Below are 20,093 nucleotides of genomic sequence, written 5' to 3' on the forward strand. Positions count from 1 at the left end.
GGGTCTCCAGAATGTGAGGCTCAGTGCTCCACTGTTTCTGGATTTGGAAGTGGCCCCTTTGATAAAGCCACTTAGACGAAGGCACTTGCCTTGAAGGGTGCTTTCTGAATTCCCCTTGCATTGTTTGTATGAGTGCTGGCTTCAATGCAGAAAAAGAGCCCAGATGTTTCAGACAGAAGGAGTGAGGGTGGAGAGCTGGTACTGTGGTAAAGGAAAAGTGTGCGATCAAGTCGATTTCGACTCCTGGCGCCCACAGAGCCATGTGCTTTTCTTTGGTAGAATACAGGAGGGCTTTACCATTGCCTCCTCCCACGCACATGATGCCATCTGCCTATATTGTTCCTGCCCGATACAGTGGAGATTTGAACCGGCAACTTTCTGCTTGTTAGTCAAGCATTTCCCTGCTGCGCCACTTAAGGGGACAGTCTTGTGGTAGCAAGCATGAATTGCCCTTTGCTAAGCAGGGTCTGCCCTGGTTTGCATTTGAATGGGAGACTACATGTGAGGGCTTGTAAGGTATTGCCCTTAGGGAAGAGCATCTGCCTGCGTGCATGAACAAGGTTCTAAATTCCCTCCCCGGCAGCATCTCTAGGATAGGGCGGAGAGAGGCTCCTGCCTGCAACCTTGGAGAAGCCGCTGCCAGTCTGCGTAGATGGTGCTGAGCTAGATGGTTCCAGGGTCCCTAAGGCAGCTTCCTATGTTCCTAACGTTTCTTGATCATTCTTTCTAATATTTCAGTGAGCCATGAGGCTGGCGACCCTCCTGCCATCCGGCGCCTGAATTTTGTCCGCCTTCTGCTGCTTTACACCCGCAAGTTTATGTCTACCGACCCTAGAGAAGCCCTACAGTACTACTATTTCCTCCGGTAGGCTCCTGCAGCCATGGCTCGGTTGTGTGTTCTGGGAAACCCCAGCTAGCTGGGCAAGAGGCATCAAAAGCTGGCTCTTGTGTGGGGCAGGGCAGGGGGCACAACTTTCCCCACACATCCCAGCACAGCATCCTTCCCAGTGGCTATTGCCGAGGTGTCCCTTTTGATCATTGTCGTGGTCCTCGTTGTCGTGATCCTCATTGTATGCCCGCTCATTGGGTTCACACCTGTGCAGTAACCTCAGTAGTAACCTTTGCAATCGCGGAAGGTGAGAGAGATAAACTTATTTTGGGTCCTGTTTCTCCCATAATTTCTTATCTGTCTAAGATCTGCTTCACTTCAGAGGGCAAGAGCTGACTTTGTGGACATTAAAAAAAAAAGTTCTAGGAATGTCTCAGATGCAGCAGTAAGCTACCCTCTGCTGGCCGCCATGGAGTCTGCGGGATGTGCCTCGGCAAGGATCACAATCCAAGCGTTAGCCAAATTTGCAAGTCCTTCCCTAAAGGGACGAGAGAGATCAGGAGCTGAGGCTCAGGGACAGGCTTAATGGTGTAGCCTTGAGCCCGCTGACATGTTGGGAAATGTATTCATTGAAAAGCAGACTGTACATATTCTTAAGAACTGTTAAAAAGGTTGTTTTTACTTTGACTGTGTGCAAAAACAGCTGATCTGCAGTGGTTCCCTCATTTTTGCTTTCCTGCTGCAGGAATGAGAAGGACAGCCAAGGAGAGAACATGTTTATGCGTTGTGTGAGCGAACTGGCGATTGAAAGCAGAGAGGTATGTGGAGAGAGAGGACTTAGGGTGCAATCCACTCTTTTTCAGAAGAGCCTGCAACACAGCAGTGGTTTCCAAAGCATATTCTGGGGACCCCTGAGGTTCCTGAGAAGCTTACTAACAGCTCCTCGGTTACTTTCAGTTGATACCCTCACTGTCCATCTCTCCCCCCGCCCCCCCCGCCCCCCACACGCACACTTTAGCAGTGTTATAGAAGAGCATTTGACTGTTCACACTATTCAGCTGAAGTGCTGCTTTCATTTCAGCTCTGGATTCTTCGCAGGATGCAACCAGTTGCAGAAACTGCTGGTTAAAAAGTGACCTGATGAAGCAAAAATAAGCTTAAAACTATTTAAGTTTTGACTTCTGATCTTCTTCAGTAAAAGAGCAGTTGGGTTTCAAAACAGACCCTGGAGCCAACGGTCTGTTTGGGATGATCGCTCCACCCTAGGATCTTGGCTGCTATATTATGTGCCGACAGATTTGTCCAATGATTCCGAAGCAAGATTTACACATGCTTGATGCTGCCACAGATTTCAAGACCCATGGTTTAAGCATTGTGCCTCAGAGTAACACACCCTTAGTAACTTTTGTTTTTGTTTCTGTTTTCATGGGTAGTTTGATATGATTCTTGGAAAACTGGAGAATGATGGCAGTCGAAAAGTAAGTTCCTATATATGTGTATATATATAAATTTCTGTGCTAGCTGAATAATTTTCTAATTCTAATCCAGTGGTCCATCCACTTCTTCTTTTTCTTAATAATATAACTGTGTTCATGTGTCAGCTGAAATTGGGCATCCTCCATAAATAGCTTAATGGGAAATGGTCAATTGACTTCCAAGATTTATTTGCTTTTTTGTATAACTGGAGTCTGTAAAAGAGAGATTCCAATCTTAGCTGCACTTTTGAACTTAATTTGTAATGTTCTTTTGACAAATTCTAAATTTTTGTTCTTTGGTTTTGATAACAGCATAATTACAATGTTGCATGTTTATAATTATTTTTAAGAATCTGTAAATAAGAATTAAAGAGAGAAAGACTGAGTCTGTTGCATCTACCTTGGCACATAAAATCTCTGCGTTTTCCCCAATGAGAACTTTCACTTGAACTAACTAACCATATTCTTGCATGCAAAAATGTTGTTGTCAGTTGATAGGATGTTCTAGGAATTTGTAACCACTCCGTATGTCAAATACTTTATCCCATCTCCTCTTCCTTCATCAGCCTGGAGTGATTGACAAGTTTACTAGAGACACCAAGCCAATAATCAACAAAGTGGCTTCTGTGGCAGAGAGCCAAGGGCTTTTCGAAGAAGCGGCGAAACTTTATGACCTTGCCAAGGTATGAGGTTTTTATCACTGTTGTCCAAAGAAATCTCTGTAATTGCATGCAGAAGGTCCCAGATTCAATCCCTGGCAGCATCTCCAGGTAGGGCTGGGAGAGACTCCTGCCTGCAACCTTGGAGAAACTGCTGTCAGTCTGTGTAGACAATACTGAGCTAGATGGACCAAGGGTCTGACTCAGGATATGGCAGCTTCCTTTGTTTTGAGAAGAAGAGCCGGTCTTGTGGGTAAGCAAGCATTAATTGTTATGTTTGCTGAGCAGGGTCTGCCTTGGTTTTCAGTTGGATGGGTGACTACATATGAGCACTGTAAGATATTCCTTTTAGGAGATGGGGCTGTAGCTCAGTGGAAGGGCATCTGCTTTGCATGCAGAAGGAACCAGGTTCAGTCCCTGGCAGCATCTCCAGGTAGGGCTGGGAAAGACCCATGCCTGAAACCTTGGAGAAGCCACTGCCAGTCAGTGTAGACAATACTGAGCTAGAAGGACCAGTGGTCTGATTCAGCATAAGGCAGTTTCCTCCGTCCTCATGTTCAGTGCTGTATCTTCTTCTGATGTCTCAATCTAGGTTGCATAAAAGTGGACTGACTATACTTTGTCAGAATATCCAGGTTTTGAAAACTAAGCTGATGAGTGAGTGAGATACACCGAAAAGTTCTCCCTGACTTGGTATAAGACAGCTTCCTCGGTTCCCATGCAAATACAGCCTCTTACTTAGATGCTGCTGCTGTTTTGTGTTTGTTTTGACTCAAGGCCTGGCCCTTGATTTTCTCTGGAGTGAGTGGCCTTCTAGCCGGGGGATGCAGTTCTCTCTTTGTGTATCCCTCAGAACCCAGACAAAGTGCTTGAGCTGATGAACAAGCTGCTCAGCCCCGTCGTCCCTCAGATCAGCGCCCCCCAGTCGAACAAGGAGCGGCTGAAGAACATGGCTCATTCCATTGCCGAGAGGTGAGGGGCGGCGGCTGCGCTTTCCTGCCTGCTGCAGCTCAGCCGAGGTTCCTTGACCTTGTCCGTGCTGCTTTGGAAAACGGCTTGAGTGATGTGTTCAGTGAACAGACACAGAGCCGGAACATGTTCTTTCTTTCTTCCTTTTTGTGTGTGGCTGTGTTTTTTAAATCGGTGTGTGCTTTTTCAGTCCAGTGAGCTTGCCAGGGGCAAATAAAGCCGTTTGACCCCTGGCAAAGCTGGGAAAGAGGAAATATGCAGGAGGGTGGCTTTAGAGATGTTATCTAGCTTGCGGTTAGCCGAGTCAGTCCTTCCCCGACTGTGTGCACTGAGAAATGATTGCATGAAATAATGAAAGGCTTCCGTGTGCCCCCGAGGTTACAGAAGAGGTCGCCCGCTGTGATCACGGCTCCGGCCTGGCCTCCTTTTGAATCAGCCTCTGCTGGGCCATGAGAGGAGAGCTGGTCTTGTGGAAGCAAGCATGAATCGCCCCCTTGGTTAAGCAGGCTCTTCCCGGGTTTGCACTTGGATGGGTGGCTACATGTGAGCACTGTCTGCTGTAAGATACTCCCCTGAGGGGATGGGGCTGCAGCTCCGTGGTGTGGATTGCCTGCGGAAGGTCCCAGGTCACTCCCCGGCAGCATCTTCAGGTGGGGCTGGGAAAGACTCCTGCCTGGAACCTGGGAGAGCTGCTGCTGGTCAGTGTAGACAATGCTGAGCTAGATGGACCAATGCCATTGCAGAAGGCAGTAGAAGGCAGCTTCCTGTATTCCTATGGCATCTTATTTTATTTTAATCTGTCTATCTATCTAACTATCTACCTATCTATCTATCTAACTATCTACATACATACAGTGAGGGAAATAAGTATTTGATCCCCTGCTGATTTTGTCCATTTGCCCTCTGACACAGAAATGACCAGGCTATAATTGGAATGGTAGGTTTATTGTAGCTGTGAGAGACAGAATAACAACAAACAAACCCTCAAAAGCCCAGTGCCCAAAAGTCAGCGATGGATTTGCATTGTAGTGAGGGAAATAAGTATTCGATCCCTTCACAAAAGATGTCTTAGTACTTGGTGGCAAAACCCTTGTTGGCAATCCCAGAGGTCAGACGTTTCTTGTAGTTGGCCACCAGGTTTGCACACAACCCAGGAGGGATGTTGTCCCACTCCTCTTTGCAGATCCTCTCCAAGTCAGAAAGGTTTCGAGGCTGATGTTTGGAAACCCGAACCTTCAGCTCCCTCCACAGATTTTCTATGGGATTAAGGTCTGGAGACTGGCTGGGCCACTCCAGGACCTTCATGTGCTTCTTCTTGAGCCACTCCTTTGTTGCCTTGGCTGTGTGTTTTGGGTCATTGTCATGCTGGAATAACCATCCACGACCCATTCTCAATGCCCTGGCTGAGGGAAGGAGGTGCTCACCCAAGATCTGACGGTACATGGTCCCGTCCATCGTCCCTTCGATGCGGTGAAGGTGTCCTGTCCCCTTAGCAGAAAAACACCCCCAAAGCATAATGTGTCCACCTCCATGTTTGACGGTGGGGATGGTGTTCTTGGGCTCACAGGCAGCATTCCTCCTCCTCCACACACGGCGAGTTGAGTTGATGCCAAAGAGCTCGATTTTGGTCTCATCTGACCACAACACTTTTGCCCCGTTCTCCTCTGGATCATTCAGATGTGCATTGGCAAACTGCAGACGGGCCTGTACATGTGCTGCCTTGAGCAGGGGGACCTTGCGGGCACTGCAAGATTTCAGTCCTTCACGGCGTAGTGTGTTACCAATTGTTTTCTTGGTGACTATGGTTCCAGCTGCCCTGAGATCATTGACAAGTTCCCCCCGTGTAGTTCTGGGCTGCTTTGTCACCGTTCTCATGATCATTGCAACTCCACGAGGTGAGATCTTGCATGGAGCCCCAGACCGAGGGAGATTGACAGTTATTTTGTGTTTCTTCCATTTGCGAGTTATCGTGCCAACTGCAGTCACCTTCTCACCAAGCTGCTTGGCGATAGTCTTGTAGCCCAGTCCAGCCTTGTGCAGGTCTACAACCTTGTCCCTGACATCCTTCGACAGCTCTTTGGTCTTGGGCATGGTGGTGAGTTTGGAAGCTGAGTGATTGCTTGCTTCTATGGACAGGTGTCTTTTATACAGGTACTGTAACAAGCTGGGATTAGGAGCACTCCCTTACAGAGGGTGTTCCTCATCTCAGCTCGTTACCTACATATAGTGAAAAGACACCTGGGAGCCTGAAATCTTGCTGGTTGATAGGGGATCGAAAACTTATTTCCCTCACTACAATGCAAATCCATCGCTGACTTTTGGGCACTGGGCTTTTGAGGGTTTGTTTGTTGTTATTCTGTCTCTCACAGCTACAATAAACCTACCATTCCAATTATAGCCTGGTCATTTCTGTGTCAGAGGGCAAATGGACAAAATCAGCAGGGGATCAAATACTTATTTCCCTCACTGTACATACATTTATATGAGGAGCTCAGAGGAAGTACATGGTTATTTTAATCCTCACAACAACCCTGCGGGGTAGGTTAGGCTGAGAGATACATGACTGGCCCAGAGTCCACCCAGTGAGTTTCATGGCTGAAGGGGGATTTGAACCAATGAAGGAACTCGCCTCTTGCTCCTTCTCCCTGTCCCTCCGGCGTGAGGTTTCCTTTCCCAAAGCTGACCTATTTGCCTCACTGTCTCTTGCCCCTCTACCAACTTAAAAAGCCCATGCTCGCCATCAGCAGAGGCAGCTATCCTGAACGGGTTGCTCCTCTGTACTTCAGAGGCAGAGCCATGTACCTTCGGCCAGGGGATCTCAAAACCTGGGTCCCCAGGAGTTGTTGGGCTAAAACTCACATCCTCCCCAGCCGAGAAACCCCTGTCTTAGGCTAAGGCTTTGTCCCTTATGGTGGGAGGACACACACACACACACACACACACACACACACACACACACACACACACACACACACACCCCAGTTTCAGCCTTGCCTACTCCGCAACCATAGATCATGTCTTCTTTGGTTTTTTAACAAGCGCCTGCTCCACTGCTGCCCACTCACAGTGGTCGGCTCCTTCTAGACTCCCTCCTTTGGGTTAGCGAGATTAAGATGCCCTCCTCGCTTGCGTCCACATGCCTGCTATTCGCTCTGCAGCCGCTGGATTTAGTGACCTGCTCTGAAGTCACAGCACCAGAGGAAGCCAAGAGAAGCCCTGAAGGGTGTGCCTCATAAGCGCCGGCCACAGCCAGGAGAGCCGGGGGGTGGGGGTGAGGTGGGGGGTCAGGCAGGCAGGCAGAGCCCCCAGGCCCCTCCCAGGGCAAAGTTCATTGCAGCTATGAACTCGCCGAGTCCGAGATCCCCAATCTTGGGTCCCCAGGTGTCGGTGGAGCACCCCGCTCACCATTGGTGGCCTTTGACTGCTGTGGCTGGGGGTGATGGGCATTGTAGTCAACAACATCATCTGGGGACCCCTGCATTCAGCAGCTCAGGGGTGAAGTGCTGTCCTCTCGCCTCAACCCTTTCCCTGTCTGCAACGTGGCGTGATAATGCTAGCCTTCCGTACAGGCTTGTTCCAAAGGTTATTGAGATTGCATGTAAATCACTTGTAAGGAGTCTGTAAATGCTTCTTATAATTTCTTCTGCTGACCTCTTTTCCCCAACTGCTGAGCCGTCTGAGAATAGCAGGTTGTCTACGCATGTTGTGATCAAGTGCAGCCCTTTCACAGATTAAACTTGTGTTCTTTGTTTCTCCCCCTGCCACCAGGTATAAAGCTCAGGGGATAAGTGCCAAGAAGCCCATCAACTCCACATTCTACCTTCTGTTGGACCTGATCACCTTTTTTGATGAATATCACGCTGGTCACATTGACAGGGCCTTCGACGTACGTCTCAGTTTTCCCCTTGAGAAGATCAGAATTGCCCTGCTTGGTAGAGTTAGGGAATTCATCGAGTTCAGCGCCTCATCTCTGGCCAGGAGAGCATCCAGGGGCCCCAGGGAAGCCCGTCCCTTGTCGGAGCTTCGGCTGAAGAGCAGCTAAGAAGCGCTTTCAGGGAGAGGGGGAGAAAGCAAGAGCCAGAGGGCCTTGGAACATTGGCAGGCTGGCATTAGAGGCCCCAAGAGGCCTGAAGGGACATCCAGCAAGCAAGGGAAGCAATGGAGCAAGTCTTTGTAGGCACAACACTGAGGGAAACAGCCGAGCTGGACCTCAAAGCTCCAGAGCATGGAGAACTTCCCAGCCTGCCTTCCTGGCTAGGGGGGGATGCCTCTGAGTCCCCGTGGCAGGGGAGTCACAGCAGGAGGGAGGGCATGCCCCTTTCAACTCCTGCCTGTAGGCTCCCAGCGGCATCTGGTGGGCCACTGTGGGAAACAGGAGGCTGGACTAGATGGGCCTCCTTGGGCTCGATCCAGCAGGGCTGTTCTTTTGGGAGCTCAGATCCCCACTTCTAGCCCTGGAAACTCCTGAGAGCCTCGGCATTTGGTAGTAAGAGAATCACAGCCCTGCTGCATTGGAAGGGGCCTTGGCCATCCATGGGCCCACCCCTCGGCCGAGTGCAGGAGTCTGTTGCAGCAGGGGGCCCCTCCTACCGAGGCCAAGTTTTTGGCCGCTATGAATTCAGTAGGTCCGTGGTTCCCAGTCTTGGCTCCCCGGATGCTGGTGGAACTGCAGCTCCCCTCATCAGCGGCCTTTGGCCATTTGGCTGGGGGTGGCAGGCAGGGGCGTAGTGAGCCGAGAGTGGGCCTGTGTTCACACAGTGCACATGGCCAGCCTCCCCGCTCCAGCTGGCTGGGGCCAACCTCGGCACTGCTACCGCTGCTCCTGCCACCTGGCTCCTGGGCTTGCACTCCTTCCATTGGCCAGGAGGGAAGGAGCTCAGCTGATGGGCCTGGAAATTGGGCGAGCAGACGACAAAGGCGGCTGGCGATGGCGGCAGAAGGTGGTGGGAGCCTGGGCTGGGCTGGGGGTGTGTGGTTCCTCCTCCTGGGCCCTTGGCAGTTCCTGGATGCAGGCCCCTTGGGTTCTTTGAAGCCACCCGCCCTATTGTACCTCCGCCCCGATGATGGGAATTGTCCAGTAACGGTTGGGAACCGACTGCATACCTGGCAGACAACCATCTACATTTAGCATCTTCGGAGGTGTGCTTTTTCAGGCTATGGAGCATCTGTGTTGATGCTGAATCACTTTTGAAAGGTCTGTCTTCCTCCGTGAATTCGTCTCATCTTTTTAAAGCCATCCAGTTCAAACAAACAACAGATGAGGTGCAAAGCAGGCTGCACCGTTATAGAGGTAGCATTGCAGGGAGAGGAGGAGGACTGAATAGTCCTCTTTCTCTCTCAGATTTAAAATGTACATGCACACACACACACACACACACACACACACACACGTTGCTTTCCTCCTTCAGAGAGATAGATTAGTGGCTTCCTAAACAGAGAGGATTTCCCCCGTCTCTGACCCAGTAAAGAGGGGCAGTTTATCCACGTGATGCATGTCCTTCGCTGAGTATTTCTGGAGGCCTACTTTCACCCCCAAAGCCACCTAATAATGCAGTGGGGAAGTAACTTGCCTACGGAGTAAGAGGTTGCCGGTTCGAATCCCCAGCAGCAATATAGGAAGATGCTGAAAGGCATAATCTCATATTGCGCGGGAGATGGCAATGGTCAACCCCTCCTGTATTCTACCAAAGACAACCACAGGGCTCTGTGGTCGCCAGGAGTCGACACCGACTCAAGGGCACACCTTTACTTTACAACCACCCCCTATATCATAATGTCATATATGCTAATCCTGAAGTTGTGCATGGGCATAAGCTGCTTACTGGGATAACACAGGTTTGGTTCAGGTTTTCAACAAAACTGTAAATTTGCAGAGTAATGTGAATGGACAGAGGGGATATTTCACACACGCGCACACACACTACGAACAGCCTTTCCCCTCCATTAATTATCTTCTGTTTCACTACAGATCATTGAACAGCTAAAGCTGGTCCCCCTGAGTCAAGAATATGTGGAAGAAAGAGTAGCTGCCTTTAGGAATTTCAGCGACGAGGTAAGCAGCTGCTGTGACGTACTTCACCCTCCCCTCTCCAGAGCAGCCTACGCTGGGGCCGGGAAATGCTGTTTTGCCCATACTGGTCCCCCCCCCCCTCGCCGGCCAGCACCGTTGACTGGAACCTGCCACCCAAACCAGCGGGAGCTGTGCTAGAGGGCAGGCCAAGGGATTGGGCTTCCTGGGGTGGAGGAAAACCTGATGCCCTCCACCCCTTGGGTTGTCCGTGCTCTGCTGTTGAGGTGACCTGCAAGTAGCCTCCAGTTATGGCACCAAGCCAGGCAGCAGTGGCATTTCGAGCTCAGGATGGGACAGAGAGAAAAGATGCACCCATAGGAAGCTGCTTTCTACCGTGTCAGACCCTTGGTCCATCTAGCTCAGTATAGTCTACCTAGACTGGCAGCGGCTTCTCCAAGGTTGCAGGCAGGAGTCTCTCTCAGCCCAATCTTGGAGATGCTTCCAGGGAGGGAACTTGGAACCTTCTGCTCTTCCCAGAGCAGCTCCATCCCCTGAGGGGAATATTTTACAGCACTTGTACATGTAATCTCCCATTCAAATGCATGCCCGGATGGACCCTGCTTAGCAAAAGGGACAATTGGTGCTTGCTTCCACAAGACCAGCTCATCACCCAGCAGGGCAAGGAGGGGGGAATGTGAACAAAGCATCCCAGCAAGGTGAGGAAGGGTGGCAGCAATGGATGGTGGGGTGGTGGCTGGGATGCAGTATTGGCTTTCCCCCTGTGCCCCCCACCACACCTGTGCCTGAGGCATCTGCCTCACCCTGCCTCAGGGGAGCAACAAGCCCCTGCCATTGTGCCCGTTGCCTGCTCGAAAGCATCGTTGGAATTTGATACTGAGAGCCACTTTTAAGCTGTGGCTAGAAACCTTGTGTCTGAAGTAGGAAGGAGAATCTCTCCTGGAGGAACTGCAACTCACCTTGGTCTGTAACCCAGGGGAAGAAGGCAACGCTATTAAAACAGGGCTACCTCCAAAACATAATAAATATCATCCAGAGGTCCACATGCCTGTGGTAGACACACAAGCAGAGGGAGCTCTGCATTTCCCCCCAGACCCATGGATTGTTCTGTATGCTCATCCCTGGGCTGTATGCAACATATTCTCCAGCATCCAAGAGAATGAGGCTGCCCTGCTTGTGTGGGGCATTCGTCTGCGTTAAAGCCCCAGAGCCTCTAGCTTGGGTCAAAAGTATAGACAAATTGTTAGGCACTCTGGATTGTGAATCTCTCTTAAGGGTGCAATCAGAATAGTGGGTTGGGGAAACGACTTGGTTGGTCCCTGTTTATTTCACTGTTTGTGCCAGATTCTTGTGGAATTCTAGAATTAGATTAGGAAAAGGGCCTGTTTTTGTTCTCCGGTTAGGTCCATAGCCTTGCAGCCTAAAGCAACTGATAAAATCATCCTGTTGCATTCCTGTTGAAATATGTCTTTGGTCTAAGACCGTAATAAACTTAATACACTCTTACCGTTGAAAGAGGTTTGCTTGGGGTGGGTGGCAGGTCTCTTCCTTTTAGTTAAGAAGGAGGGAGCAAGAGTTACCTCCCATCTTTCCAACACATCTCCAAGAAGGGTTGTCAATCAAATAATTGCTGCAAAGTGAACTTTGTGATAAAAGGCCTGTGGATGGAGGAGCAGGGTGTTTGCTCCAAGCCTCACGACATTGATTTCCCAAGTCACCCATTTTGTAGGCTTTGGGCCAGAAGCCGCTTATCAGGAGCTGTTAGCCTCTGGGCTGATTGATCACAAACGCCAATCCTAGCTGCGTGACATTGTGGGCCCCGACTCCTCGTCAGCACGTTAATCCTGGCACAAAACTCTTGCCACGTCTGCAAAAAGATGGATTTCCCACCACTCATTCCCTGACATTTAGTGAAAGAAAGAAGCATCTTTTTCATCCTGTGTGCTTTCTTTTTCATCCCCACGTTTCAAAGTAGCTTAATTTGATCCAAGGCTTAGTTCTGGAACTTGTTTTCAATGACAGCCCCAGAAAATGGGTTGCTGGTGCCCAGAATGCTGGTGGACTACAACTCCCATCATCCCCCACCACAGTAAAGAACTGCCCTGCTGGATCAGGCCCAAGGCCTAACTAGCCCAGCATCCTGTTCCCACAGTGGTCTTCCTGTTGCTCCTGGGAAGCCCACAAGCAGGAAATGCAGGCATGCCCCCTCCCCTGCCCTCGCCTCCTGCCTCTGAACCTGAAGACAAGCTGCCTGTCGCCATCAAGACTAGTAGCCATTGACAGACCTGCCCTCCCTGAGCCCCATTCAAGCTGGTGGCCATCACCATGGCAGAGAATTCCACTCTTTAATTCTGCGCTGTGTGAAAGGGTACTTCCTTGTGTTGGTCCCATATTTCCCGGCCATCAAGTTTCATGGGATGACCCCTGGTTCTAGTGCTGGGAGAAGAGGGAGAAAAACCTCTCTCTCTCCCCACACTACTCGTAACTTCATAAGCCTCAACCATGTCTCCCCTGAGTGTCCCCTTAGCTAAGCAGGGTCTGCCCTGGTTGCATATGAATGGGAGACTTGATGTGTGAGCACTGCAAGATATTCCCCTCGGGGGATGAAGCCGCTCTGGGAAGAACATCTAGGTGGTTCCCTCCCTGGCAGCATCTCCAAGTTAGGACTGAGAGAGATTCCTGCCTGCAACCTTGGTGAAGCTGGCTGCTGCCAGTCTGGGTAGACAGTACTGAGCTAGATGGACCGATGGTCTGACTCAGTATTTGGCAGCTTCTTATGTTCCTACGTAAGGAAGGTGATCTCATTGTTGGCCCTCTTCTGCACCGTTTCCAGTTCTACAGTATCCTTTCTGAGTTAAGGGGACTAGAACTGTACACAGTATTCCAAATGTAGCCCCATCAGAGATTTGTATCATGGCATTATAATATTAGCAGTCTGACTTAAATAGCCGAAGGCCACTGTGGCTGGGGATGATGGGAGTTGTAGTCCAACAACATCTGGATCCTGAAGCTTGGGAGCCTCTGTGCTAGACCAATCTGCTTCTTGGGTGCCTTCCTGTCTCCAGAATGTTCTCATGGTTTATAACTTCTGTCCACCTGCATCTCCTCAGTTATTTGTGTGATTTCTGAGTCTCCATTTTCCAACTCCTATAAAAATTGGGCCAAAGGATTTTAAATTGTGCACAAGGCAAAACAAATATATGTTGTGCCGGCAGAACAAATTTCAGTCACTGCATTTGATTTCAGTCTGTGCACTTGCACAGCACTATTTGGTTTGCAGAAATACTTTACAACTCCTTTATAATTCTTTAAGCGGATCTTGGAAGCCCTGGGGTTCCTCGGTGAGAGGATCTGTAATGGAGACTAAGTGTCTCTGAAAGACAATTTGAACAGGAATATAAAAAGCTGCTGCCTTCTGAGTCAGACCCTTGGTCCATCTAGCTTAGTATTGTCTACACTGACTGGCAGCAGCTCTCCAAGGTTTCCGGCAGGAGTCTCTCCCAGCCCTCCCTGGAGATGCTGCCAGGGACTGAACCTGGGACCTTCTGCATGCCAAGCAGATGCGCTTCCACTGAGCTATCGCCCCCTCCCCAATCACGACTTGTAATCATCCCCTGAACTAGGCAGCCTTAGGGGGGAGTGTTAAGGTCAATCGGGGTGTCACACTCTTTCCCCGCTTCCTGTATCAACTGGGAAGGGTCCACACAGGCCAACACTGACTTTGGAAAGTGCCCCACATTGACTTTGTCCTGGAAAGTTCTCCTGGAATTTGGAGGTTCATTAGCAGCCAGTTCAACGGGGAAAGAAACGTGTTGTTAAAGGTAATTGTTTTTTGAAAACCACTGAAGTATGAGGTGAAAGAGTGTGTCATGTTTCCCAGTGCTAGATTTACAGGCCACAGGACTGGGCTTCACAAAAGAAGGCCCACCCACACGTTATGTTCAGCACTCATACAACCAGTGTACAGTGTACCCAGGTACAGATCGGTACCCAGGCACACTCGTTCACATGTTATGTTGAATGCAGGTACAGAAGTCCACTTCCGATCTGCCCCATGCATTTGAAGGGCCTGTATCCAAGTTCACTTTGAAGATGAACACAGGCACATCATTCACACAAATGCATGTACGAGTGTACAGACATCTGTACACTTGTACAGCATAATGTCTGAATTGGGCTAGAGACGTCAACATCTCCCTCCCCTCCGTAGGGCACCGAGTAGGCCCTCAGCTTCCCCGCCGGTCTTTCATCTCTTCTGTATCTTGCTCACCCTTTTGTTGTAGATCAGACACAATTTGTCAGAGGTCCTCCTTGCGACCATGAATATTTTGTTTACCCAATACAAGAGGCTGAAGGGCACCAGCCCAGCCACTCCAGCCAGGCCTCCGCGTGTGATTGAAGACCGAGATGTGGTAAGGTTTTCTTTCCTAACCCAGCTTTGACTGTGTGGGCGGCAGCCCCGGTTGTCCTTGGTTTCGAGCAGGAGTGCCTGCTCTGCAGGAAGAGCCCCTCTTCGGACTAAGGAGAGGAGCCCCAGATGATGACACCGTGGCCACAACGGGCTTCAAGGCCGCACTCCCTAGACTGAGGCCCTTTTATCCAGACCAAGGACAACTGTGGCGCTGCTGCCAGCCTGTGTAGCAAGTTGGGAGTATTTATTTGCTGTTTCCTGGTGCAATGGTGGTGCAACTGTAATGCAACTAACTATGTAATGCAACTGTAATGCAACTAACTATGTAATCTTAAAAAGAAGATTAATTAATTAATTAAAAAGAAAGAAGATTTAAAAGAAGATTTAAAAGAATTAATTAAAAAGAAGAATTAATTAAAAATAATTTAATTTAATAATTAAATACTTTAATAATTAATAATATTAATTTAATAATTAATAATTAATAATTTAATTTAATTAATTAAAATTAATTAAAAGAATTAATTAAAAAGAAGATTAATTATGCAACTGTAATCTTAAAAAGAAGGGCACTGCAATCTCCCCATTTATTTTGGCAGCTGCCCCATGAAGTAAGACTCTGAATTTTTCCACTTTACACATGTGAAAACTGGGACATAACAACTTGCTTGCTAACACCACCCCTGGAGTCTAGGACCAGGCTAGATTCAAACTGAGACAGGAGATCCCTACATCCAGTTAACTGGAGTTTAAAAAAACACACAACCCAAACTGGCTGAGAAGGTGACTAGTCAAAGGCTACTCCCATGACTGCATGGTTGAGCTGACATGTGAAATGCTAGCCACAGGACCTATCTGTCTGGGGAGGCAGAGACTCATAAACCCTATTCACACATGACGTTCAGCACTCATACAATCTGCATACAGCAGATGCAGGTAGAGTTCTTCACATCTTATGTTGAAAGCAGGTACAGCATTACCCTTCCTCTCTGTGTCCTGCATTCCAGAGGGCCTGTACCCAGCTTCCCTTTGGAAATGAACGCAGGTACAGCCATTCACATAAAGACCTGTATGTGTGTTCAGATATCATAAGCACAGGTACAACAGGGCTTCTGTTGTCTCTTGGGTAGGGGCATGTGGAAAGGGTAGTTCTGGGTGTGTAGTAAAGTGCATGTTTCTCACATACCCTTGTGTCTGTTGCACAAGCACACGTGTATACACACACCTCTCCCCACCCCTCCAGTTTCGCTAGTTTACAGTTTTAGAAGAGTGGGCCCAGACGATGCCCTCTCCAACCCATTTTCGTAACTGCTGTAAGTCCAAATAGTAATGTGGAAGCGTGGGAGTACCACCTCCTCTCTTTCCATCTTCCACATTTTAATCAGATGCACATCTGTGCCAGCCAAGTTCCAGAACAATGCTAGCCCAGCAGTTTCAGCATTGCTGCAGGTCGCACAACCCTGCGTTGATTTGTTTTGATTTTTCCTTTTTAATTGGAGCTGCGGGGCATTCTCGTGCCGAAAAAGGTGAATGCATTTGGATGGCCCTCCTGCTGTTGGTCTTTGATGAAGCCACTCTAGTAGATGGAACACTTTTCCCTCCAGGCTCCCTTTAACCTTTCTGGGGAGCGCAGCTGTGAATTGTTTTCCACATTTTGGATTGTGTTCAGACACAAGAGAGGCGTAACGGTTTACCTAGCCGGACTGAAGGCTTTTGCTAAACACAGTGGTATTTTCAGGCACAAAATAGGAAGGGCATCTCAATCTTAACCACAGTACAGCTTTTTGCTGTTTTTCTTAAAAGATTTTAAAGAAATGCTGGCCAGAAAAACCAAGTGGGGAAAAACAGAATTTCTGAAGACTTTCAATTACTGAAACCACATTTTCCACCCAGGAAACAGAAACATTTTGTATTTCTCTAGGTGCTATGATTTATCAGACCACTTGCTATTGATGTTTTGGACTTATGCATGTTTTGAAAACAAAAAATAGATTGAATTCAGATGAACAGCTGAAGGTGGGGTGACTGATGCGGTAGCGATAGTGTGGTGACATTTTCTTACTCACCCATAAAAGTAACATGTATTTCCGGTTTTGTTTCTGTGTTTGGCAGCAACTCCGATCCCAAGCTCGAGCACTGATCACCTTTGCCGGGATGATCCCCTACCGAACCTCAGGGGATACAAACGCACGCCTGGTGCAGATGGAGGTCCTTATGAATTAGCCGTCCTGCTGACTAGTATGCTCAGTGGATGGGTCCAATTCCATCCTCTTCTTCTTCTTTTTTTTATGTATTTTTGTCAGCCACAATAAATTTCTTTGGTTTATATTTGTTTTCGACATTTTATTTTGCTTTCACCAATTTTTATGTTTTCTTATGCCTTTATTTCCCTTTTTTGCAAGATTTCTCCTTGGGTGGGGGGAGGAGGAAGCCTGTTAATTAGCCAGCGGGACCCACGGAGACAGGTACTGTGACTTCATTTTATTTCCTAGGAAATTTGCTGAGCTGCTTGCTACAGTTATGAGTTAAGAACAAAGTGCCTCCCTTAGTCTTGTTGGGTAACATAACCTCATTGGCTGAGGAAATTCTAAAGCATCCTTTTTAATGCTGCTTATGTCTTGTATTCAACTGCATGCACTTCTTTGGAAAACAAGAAAGTGTAACTGATGCCTTAGGAACCTAGGAAGCTGCCATATACTGAGACAGACCATCGGTCCATCCAGCTCAGGATTGTCTTCACAGACTGGCAGCGGCTTCTCCAAGGTTGCAGGCAGGAGTCTCTCTTAGCCCTATCTTGGAGATAATGCCAGGGAGGGAACTTGGAACCTAGATGCTCTTCCCAGAGCGGCTCCATCTTGAGGGGAATATCTTCCGGTGCTCACACATCTAGTCTCCCATTCATATGCAACCAGGAGGGACCCTGCTTAGCTAAGGGGACAAGTCATGCTGGCTACCTCAAGACCAGCTCTCCTCCCTTCAAAATGCTAAGTGGGACTTTGTTTCTTAATGATAAGATCAGCCTCTTGGAGTGGGGTGGCAGGTTAGGGTCTCCTCCCTAGCACCTCCTATCACAAGTTTTGTGTCTAGGTCCTGTTTGGATCAGGAAGGTTGAGCTGGTTTTGTGGTAGCAGGCATGAATGGTCGCCTTTGCTAAGCTGCGTCCGCCCTGCTTTACCTTTGAAAGGGAGACTACATGTGTGGGCACAGTAAGATTTTCCCCTTGCGGGATGGGACCATAGCTCAGTGTTAGAGCACCTGCCTGCTTGCATGCAGAAGCTTGCAAGTTCCCTCCCTGGCAGCATCTCCAAGATAGGGCTGAAAGAGATTCCTGCCTGCAACCTTGGAGAAGCCACTGCCAGCCTGGGTAGACAATCCTGAGATAGCTGGATCAAGGGTCTGACTCAGTTCCTAAGAAACATTGAGCTGGCAGCAAAGAAGGCAACCCCATGTAGCAGCCTCCCCTTTTCCCTCCATAACAGATAGTAAGTACATCACATTCTGTGTGCTGGCATTATGCCGAGAGGTCCTTGTCCCTGCCAGTAGCACCCAATACTGTGGGGGGGGTTATATCCTCATGGCATCAGGACAGCCGGTAACTTGCCGTATTCATCAGGAGCAGCTCCATTTTGCAGAGCTCCACCCCTGCACCCTCCCATTTTGGGACATGGGAGACCCCAATTCTGCAGTCAGGACTTGGAAAAGAATCGTGCATTTGTTATACCTGAATCCAGAGTAGTTGTTCAAAAATGGAAAGTTTGGGGGCAGGGAGGGGTGAAGGGGACAGAAAGAGGGAAGAACATGAGATTCAAGTTGAACGGGATGCAGAAGTCGGGACTGGGAAGACACGGACGGAAAGGGAGGGATTCTGTAGGGCACAGTAGCAGCTTGTCCTAAGGAGCTAAGAGGGTGTCCAAGGAGGCAGCTTGGCTTATCCTCGCACTCCCACCCCACCACGAAATGCCTAAGGAAGCAGGCATTCCTTCATCAGATGCCTGAGATGAAGACAGGGGAGATGTCTATGCACACGCACTCCATGAATTTGCCTCATCCCCTTCTAAAAGCCAGCCAAGCTGGTGGCTGTCACCTGGCCCCATGGCAGAGGATTCCCTAGGTTAGTTCTGCACGGTGAAGAAAAAGTCCTTCCTTTTGCCGGTCCTAAATTTCCCCCAGTCAGGTTTCGTGATTGAAAGCCCCTGGTTGTAGTGTTGTGAGAAAGGGAGAAGAATTTCTCTCAGGCCACTTTCTCCACACCATGCATGGTTTTGTAACCCTCTGTCGTGTCTCTCCCCTTCATCACTTTCCCCCTAAACTTAAAATTTCCCAGATGCCGTAGCCTTGCCTCAACAGGAAGGTGCTTGTCTTGGTTGCCCTCTTCTGCCCCTTTTCCAGTGCCATAATATCGTTTTTGAGATGTGGCCACCAGAACTCTATACAGTACTCCAAATGTGGCTGCACCATAGATTTGTATAAAGACACCTTGGCCCTCCAGCTTGTGGTTGAACTACACTTCCCATCATCCCAGCCGCAGTAAATTGTGACTGGGGATGATAGGAGTTGTAGTTCAACCAGAGCTGGAGAGCCAAGATTGCTTTCCCCTGCATTATGATGTTAGCAGTTTTATTTCCAACCCCCTTCCAAGATGCTCAGTGAATACCCAGGGGGTTTCGAGCACCTCTAAATGCGGCCAGATTTTCTGTGGGATGAGCTTTCGTAGACTGGCCTGGTCTACGGAAGGCCTAATGAAGTAGGCGTTACTTCATCAGAGCGTGAGATGAAGATATGGGAGATGTATATGCACACACACATACTTAGAGCAAGGCACGCTACATGGAACTGCTTTGGCGAGACAATATTAAAAAATGAACACATACACAGAAGAGCGACACGTCACAAGACACGTCACAGAAGAGCGAGCCGTACATGAATCCATCAACTCAAGATTGAATTGCCAGACATCAGCAAGCCCGTAGATGGGTTGAAGCACCTACCCTTGTCCATTTCAGCCTGGGGCTTAATTTCCATGACACCACCTAGGAGATCATTACTGTTACTAGTAAAAGCGCTGATAACTCCATAATTAAGGCCTGATGAAATTGGTTCAAACCTGTCAAGAAGCCTGGTACGTATTAAATCTCTCTCAGATGGGACAGTTCTCCTGTGAGGCTGGAAAAGGGCAGCACAGCCGAGGATCGGGACCCCAGCTATAACTTAGCCTTTTTTCCAAACAGGTAGCTTGAAAGTTATTTTGTCTGGTTTGATTGCAGTTTATATTCTCTCAGGATCCAGCAAGGGTCTTAAGAATAATGGTTTGGCCTCTGTTCCAATTTAAGACAGGTGATTTGGATTTCTTTTCGGCTTGGGTTTGATATGATTACTTGCAGATCCAAATCCTTGGAAATGCATTAAGGTTTTCCTCTTCTTGGTTGGGTAATGGGGGGAAACCAGGCGAGATGGAAGGAAGCATAGCTATATAGATGGTGCCTCAGTGGACATATGCACAAGTTAAGCCAAAGTGTATTCTTCATGCACAGCATGTTTCATAGCAGAGGTTCTCAAGATGGATCCCCAGATGTTGGGACTACAACTCCCATATTGTAGACCATTGTGGCTGGGGAGGATGGGAGTTGTAGCTCAGCAACATCTGGAGAGCTAAGGTTGCCCACTCCTGCATTATAATTTTAACTTGCGAGTCCATGCAACCATTCTATTAAAATAATTAAGG

General features: G+C 48.7%; 1 protein-coding gene across 6 annotated transcripts in view; it reads left to right on the top strand.

The window, feature by feature from the left end:
- The window catches only part of NUP93 (nucleoporin 93), a 105,481-nt gene extending 88,784 nt beyond the window's left edge, over positions 1 to 16,697 (top strand). For all 6 annotated transcript variants that reach the window (XM_053271100.1, XM_053271099.1, XM_053271102.1 and 3 more), the window contains 9 exons: positions 739 to 865; positions 1,575 to 1,647; positions 2,263 to 2,307; positions 2,871 to 2,987; positions 3,817 to 3,935; positions 7,701 to 7,818; positions 9,901 to 9,984; positions 14,244 to 14,372; positions 16,484 to 16,697. In XM_053271100.1, coding sequence (XP_053127075.1) covers positions 739 to 865; positions 1,575 to 1,647; positions 2,263 to 2,307; positions 2,871 to 2,987; positions 3,817 to 3,935; positions 7,701 to 7,818; positions 9,901 to 9,984; positions 14,244 to 14,372; positions 16,484 to 16,594 — 923 coding nt within the window. In that variant the 3' untranslated portion in view covers positions 16,595 to 16,697. The remainder of the gene's footprint in view (positions 1 to 738; positions 866 to 1,574; positions 1,648 to 2,262; positions 2,308 to 2,870; positions 2,988 to 3,816; positions 3,936 to 7,700; positions 7,819 to 9,900; positions 9,985 to 14,243; positions 14,373 to 16,483) is intronic.
- Positions 16,698 to 20,093: the final 3,396 nt, after the last annotated feature.

Source organism: Hemicordylus capensis, chromosome 9, assembly GCF_027244095.1.
Source record: "Hemicordylus capensis ecotype Gifberg chromosome 9, rHemCap1.1.pri, whole genome shotgun sequence".
Taxonomy (NCBI): domain Eukaryota; kingdom Metazoa; phylum Chordata; class Lepidosauria; order Squamata; family Cordylidae; genus Hemicordylus; species Hemicordylus capensis.